General features: G+C 48.8%; 1 protein-coding gene across 1 annotated transcript in view; it reads left to right on the top strand.

Annotated features, from left to right (window-relative positions):
• Positions 1-6,646, top strand: part of gucy1a2 (guanylate cyclase 1, soluble, alpha 2) — a 37,144-nt gene extending 30,498 nt beyond the window's left edge. Inside the window, 4 exon segments of the mRNA XM_036557870.1 lie at positions 499-828; positions 1,265-1,408; positions 3,975-4,129; positions 4,589-6,646. Coding sequence (XP_036413763.1) covers positions 499-828; positions 1,265-1,408; positions 3,975-4,129; positions 4,589-4,799 — 840 coding nt within the window. The 3' untranslated portion in view covers positions 4,800-6,646.
• The last annotated feature ends 177 nt before the right edge of the window (positions 6,647-6,823 follow it).

The raw sequence follows: 6,823 nt of genomic DNA, 5'->3' as shown, positions 1-6,823 counted from the left end.
CCTACTATCATAATACAGCTTAGCACTTTAACTTTGACGTTAAAGGGAAACTTCACTGATTTTTCAAAATTTATGAAAAAGAGTCAGAACTGTTCACAGTGGTGGTGACAGGAACCAGTCGTCCACCTCTAAAAGCTCCCTCACAGAAAGTTACTACATGAAATGGTTATGAATTCACTGCCTGATGACTGAGACACTGTTTTATGATAGTTTAGAGAACTTAACCTCCATTCATGGTGGAGGGATACATGCAGGGCGCTGTGAGGCAAAATAGTCCCCAAAGAAAACGTATTATTTCAGATTTTCCACTATTTTCCATCATCGTGCTCTGAAACGGAACCCAGTGAAACGGAACCCAGTGAGGCTCAGGGTCAAACAAACAGCTGCTTTTTGACCCACCACATTTGGAGGTGATCCCCACCCCTGCCACTAGATTACACACTGCACCTTTCACAGTGTTATTGTTAGCGTGTGAACCGCCGTTGTTTGTGTATGCAGGTGGGCGAGCAGGCGAAGGCCCAGGACGGTCTGAAGAAGCGGATGGATAAGCTGAAGGCCACTCTGGAGCGGACCCACCAGGCCCTGGAGGAGGAGAAGCGGCGGACGGTGGAGCTGCTCTACTCCATCTTCCCGGGCGACGTGGCCCAGAGGCTCTGGCAGGGCCTGCCCGTCCAGGCCAAGAAGTTCGATGATGTCACCATGCTGTTCTCGGACATCGTGGGCTTCACGGCCGTGTGCGCTCAGTGCACGCCCATGCAGGTCATCAGCATGCTGAACGAACTCTACACGCGCTTCGACTACCAGTGCGGCGTGCTAGACGTCTACAAGGTCAGTATAGGTCCAGAGAAAGGCCATGAGAGCACCTTCTGCTTCAACTAACTGGCCACTTTATTAGAAACACCCACCTTCTATTACCGCTAACTGGCCACTTTATTAGAAACACCCACCTTCTATTACTGCTGACTGGCCACTTTATTAGAAACACCCACCTTCTGCTTCCACTAACTGGCCACTTTATTAGAAACACCCACCTTCTATTACTGCTGACTGGCCACTTTATTAGAAACACCCACCTTCTGCTTCCACTAACCGGCCACTTTATTAGAAACACTCACTGTCTACTTCCACTAACTGGCCGCTCACTCTCTCTCTCTCTCTCTCTCTCCATCTGTCTCTCTCCTGCTCTCTCTCTCTCTTTCTCTCTCTCTCTCTCTCTCTGTCTCTCCCTCTCTCCCTCTCTCTCTCTCTCTCTCTCTCTCTCTAGATTGAGACTATAGGTGATGCGTACTGTGTGGCTGCTGGGCTCCATAAGAAGTGTGAGAGCCACGCTCGGCCCATCGCCCTGATGGCCCTGAAGATGATGGAGCTTTCAGAGGAGGTTCTCACGCCGGACGCTAAACCCATACAGGTCAGTACGGTGAACACCTGACCACAACCTGACCACTCGGCTTATACTGCACTACCTACATTTACCGGTTTTGTCAGTGTCAACTCACACCCTGAGTTACAGCTCTACTGAAAGTGTGTGTGTGTGTGTGTGTGTGTGTGTGTGTGTGTGCGTGTGTGTGCGTGTGTGTGTGCGCGTGCAGGTGTGTGTGTGAACTTTTAACTTTGACAATGCGAGATGAGAGATAAAGGGAGAGAGAGATGAAACAAGATAAAAAGAGGTGGAGAGAGAGATTCAGAGATAAAACAGGATAAAAGGAGAGAGTGATAAAGGGAGAGAGAGAGAGAGTTCCCCCCTCCCCAGGCATGACTCAGCAAGTATGATTAGTGAGTAGAAATAGTCTACGTATGTGAATATACATATACTTCAAATATATACATATAATGGCGTCATAGCTACAAAGCCCCCCCTTCAAAGATCAGCCATCCCAGTATCCTCACAGAGTTCAAGCAGGGTCCCTGGGCATAAACCTGCCCCCCACACCCCCCTCAGTCTCGCTGCAGCAGGAGTTTTGGAATGTCCACCGTCTCGGTAAACATACCCTCGCACTCCTCCGCCAGCTCGAAATGTCCTGGAGAGCTGTGGCCAACACCGCCAGGTCCTCCGTCCAAGCGTCCTGATTGCTGCCTCTTTCGCCATCCTCCTGCTGCCAGTCCTCGCCGTATGGCTTCTTCTTCTGTCGTCCTCGGCTGGGCTCGGTTTTCTCCACCATTCGCATTTGGCTTCCTCTCTGGTCCACTGTGGGGTCACTTTCCCACTTCTGATACCAGTGTGGTATTGGCGTAGCACAAGATGTGGAAAACAAAGCATTTCAAGCTCCCGCGCTCCCACGGTCATGAAGGCCTGTAGCGGGACACTACAATGTATTTATATATATGTGTGTGTCTGTGTGTGTGTCTGTGTGTGTGAGTGTGTGTGTGTGAGTGTGTTTATGAGTGAGCGTCCTGTCTGTCAGTTCTGCATATTTATGACAAGCTGATGGCAGAGAGAATGAAGCTGCTGTTTAATATTGATAACATTCATGAGTTGGGCATCGTGTGGGCGGAGTCCTGGCTGATTGACAGCACAAGCAGTGACATTGAGGTAATGGGGACATAAAATATCTGGGACTCACTAAAGACAGGAGCTCACTATTACACAGAGAGAGAGAGAGAGAGAGAGAGAGAGAGAGAGAGATAATGGGAGAAAGAGAGAGATACAGACACAGAGAGAGATGAGAAAGAGAGATAGTCATAAAAAGAGAGAGAGAGAGAGAGAGAGAGAGAGAGAAAGAGAGAGAAAGAGAGGGAGAGATCAGTGTTTTCTCTAATTACCTGCAGGCATGATTCAGTCAACTCCAAAAATAGAGTCTCACTGGTGAGAGAGAAAGAAAGACAAAAAGGGAGAAAGAACACAGAGTGGAGGAAAGAGGGAGGCAGTAGAGGAGAAACAGAGTGAGGACGAGTGAAAATAGAATAAGGGCTGAGAAACGAGTGAGAGAGATAATTCATCCTCACTGAGCTCCCCACCGACCAACCGGCTGCAGCTTCGTAGAGTAGCTGAGAGAGGAAGGTTCTATTTATTCCTCTTTTTCCTTGGATTCTATCCATCCCTCTTTAATCCTGCTCTCCTTTCGCTGACGGCTCTAATCTGTGGAGCTGACGTGGAGCTACTAAACCCCCCACCGTCTTCCAGCACCAACCAGACTCTGCTCTGCTTCCTTACACACCACCAGCACACCTGGAACACCTGCAGTGCAGTCGTTTCTAATAAAGTGGCCAGTTAGTGGAAGTAGAAGGTGGGTGTTTCTGATAAAGTGGCCAGTTAGTGGAAGTAGAAGGTGGGTGTTTCTGATAAAGTGGCCAGTCAGTGGAAGTAGACAGGTGAGTGTTTCTAATAAAGTGGCCAGTCAGTGGAAGTAGAAGGCGGTGTTTCTGATAAAGTGGCCAGTCAGTGGAAGTAGACGGTGGGTGTTTCTGATAAAGTGGCCAGGGCGTGTTGCATTTCCACTGCTGTTTGTACTGTAGTGTTCTGTTCGTGTTCTATTAAAATGTTCTGCATCACAGTGAATCTGCAGTGTTCTAGTGTTTCCAGAGCGCTCTGCCCAAAAGGCGGTTGTCATGGTTACCGTCTGGGTCGCAGACTGGCAGCTGTCAATCGCTCACAGTGCGTCCGTTGCTGCTCTCTGACGGACCCTCTTCTCTCAGCCATGTGTGTTTGTGAGAGTGTGTGTGTGTTTGTGTGTGTGTGTGTGTGTGTGTGTGTGACAGCCCTGGCTCTCTCTCCCGCTGGCGTTGCCATGGTGACGGCCGTGTGTGCAGTGTGCTGGCATGCCGTGGTTGGTTAGGAGAGCTGCTGAAGTAGAGCATGAAACACACACACACACACCCTGCTAACGCTCTCTGTAGCCGCACACACACACACTCGGGCCCGACTGATAACCTGTATTATCAGCTGATATATATATTCATATTAATGTAAGGTCTGTCAAACAAATCAGATAATTAATCACATTTAATCATATTAATGTATTCCTGCGTCTGTTCAGCTGCGTATTGGGATCCACTCCGGCTCGGTGCTGGCGGGAGTCGTCGGGGTGAAGATGCCGCGTTACTGCCTCTTTGGAAACAACGTCACACTGGCCAGCAAGTTCGAGTCCGGCAGCAAACCGCGCTGCATTAACGTCAGCCCAACCACTTACCAGTGAGTTCACATACCTGAGTTCTCAGACTCACACCTCAGAGACTCGACTCAGACTCACACCTCAGAGACTCGACCCAGACTCGCACCTCAGAGACTCGACCCAGACTCGCACCTCAGAGACTCGACTCGGACTCGCACATCAGAGACTCGATTCTCGACTCGGACTCACACCTCAGACTCGACTCAGACTCGCACCTCAGAGACTCGACTCGGACTTGAACCTTAGAAACTCGACTTACACTCGCATCTCAGAAACTTGGGTTCTTGACCTGGACTCGCACCTTTGAGACTCGACTCGTACTCGCACCTCAGAAACTTAAGTCTCGACTCGGACTCACACCTCAGAGACTCGACTCGGACTCACACCTCAGAGACTTGACACTTGACTCTCTCTCTCTCTCTCTCTCTGTCTCTTTCTCTGTCTCTCTCTCTCTCTCTCTCTCTCTCTCTCTCCTCCAGACTCCTCCGTGATGACCGCTCCTTCTCTTTCGTTCCGCGTTCCCGTCAGGACCTTCCTGACAACTTTCCCAAAGAGATCCCAGGAATCTGCTACTTCCTGGAGGCGGGCAGGTCCCAAAGCCACGCCCCTCTGACCAGCACTCGCTCCGCCCCCATTCGGAAGGTGTCCTACAACATTGGGACCATGTTTCTACGCGAGACCAGCCTCTGAGTTAAACCCCGCCCACCTGCTACTAAACCACGCCTTGCAGGCTAGCGTTGCCCTAGGCAACCAGTCGCTCCGCCTCTCGGACACAGCGCTCCGCCCCCAGGGGTGAACAGATGAGATGAGAACTCGAGGAGGAGACATGAATATTCACGAATATTCAAATTTTACTTTAAAAAGACTTGGAAATTTAAATATATATATTTGAATAAATATATATATATATATATATATATATGATATATATTTGCATAAAGCCTTCTGCTCCACAACATACGCCACACACAGATATACCATAATAACAATAACATAAACACTAGACACACGAGTATAACGTACAGCAGCGCCAAGATATGCTACACACACACACACACACACAAACACACACACACACACACACACACACACACACACAGATATATACCATAACGATAAAACTTCCTGTGTATCTTTGCGTTTCATGTGGCGTCGCACTGAATAAGCGTTGCCAAATGTGCTAAGCTGACGAGACGCCTGTCTGTTTGCTGCACTGTTGGCTGCAGTAGCCGTAAAGAAAGTGAGGGATTAGCGATGGAGTCAGCAGGTCACAGGAATCAGTGGCAGCTTCATCTTTTTACTGATATTCAACATTCCCAGGAGCGCCGAACGGTGAACTCGCACTAGGTGGTCCGCACACCCCCCCCCCGCTGATCACGCTAGACCCCCGAAGTCCAGTTAGTGTGATCTCTCTGTCCCGGGTCCATTTAAAGCGATGGGCTCGGGCATGGTTCAGCTGGACTCGGGCACGGTACGCATTGTGAAAGGGTTCTTCAGAATGATGAAGACTGTGCTGTGGATGGTTCTGTGCATCACCAAAAATCAGCCAGAGTAGAAGAACCCATTTTGGTACTATATAGAACACCTTTTCAAAAAGGATTATCCACTAGGGGTTCCACAGAGTAGTACTGCTCGGCGATGACACTTTAATCTTGATGTTGACGAGACTCTGATCACGTGATTATCACAATAACAACATGGACATCCCAGAGGTGAGGAGGCTGGTGATTTCAGAGTCCAGTTTGAAGCCAGTTACTCTTATTTTCTCCGAGTTACGGCGCTTTAAATCTCTCTGGCTCTCCGGACCTCCATCACGGGAGAGCGCCTCGGCAAGGCCACCTAGGGTGCGCCTAAGTAGGATACACATTTATGAGATTCCAGGGTCCCTGAAGGCCAGCAATGCGATCCAGGTCTCGTTGGAAAGGACACGTCACGCTCTACTGACCTGTGGAGTTTCCAAGCGTTCGCTTCTGCTGTGTTTCCATTCATGATGTCATCAGTGATTGGTTGATGTCGACTCGACTTTACATGACTGTCGACTTTAAAACCTCTGAAATTGTGCCCTTATTATCCACTAACGTTTCTCTTTAAAGCAATGTGTTCTAGTTTGAATCTTTCTTCACATCTAGTTCTGTTCACATCATTCCAGAAATTCTGTCCCAAACATGGCGGAGACAACGGAAAAGATCGCACAACTGAAACGCAACGATACACAAACGCACACATTCACACAGTACTGCGTTAGAGTTAGAGACCCCCACACATCTGTTTAACTTCCAGTCAAAACAGTCACTCAGTATAAGATGTTTGTGAGGAGATCCGATATAAGATAATCCACCTGTACAATGAAGGAGAAAGACAAACAGGAGTTTCCAAAAACTGGAGTTTAAAATCTGATTAAAGCTCCAGAAAAATGTGTCTCCTAGCAACCACCTGGAAGAGCTGTTAGACCCCAAAACTGCCCCCATCAGATAAACAGCACTTAAAGCTTTCATCTTTGAGAGAGAGGAGAAAATCAAGCTGCTTCAGATCTGAAAACATCCACAGGTGTTTCTGTCCATCCTTCCACTGTGAGAAGGCGACTCAGCGCTGTGGGTCTGAAAGGATGTGTAGCTGTTCAAGAAGAACCTCACTGAGAAAAGGAGACGGACACATCAAACAAAGAAGCTGAACGATGGACTGACCACCCCAGAGTCCAGACCTCAACACCACTG

The sequence above is a fragment of the Colossoma macropomum genome, unplaced genomic scaffold (assembly GCF_904425465.1).
Source record: "Colossoma macropomum unplaced genomic scaffold, Colossoma_macropomum, whole genome shotgun sequence".
Taxonomy (NCBI): domain Eukaryota; kingdom Metazoa; phylum Chordata; class Actinopteri; order Characiformes; family Serrasalmidae; genus Colossoma; species Colossoma macropomum.
This window is presented reverse-complemented; position numbering and strand designations above follow the sequence as displayed.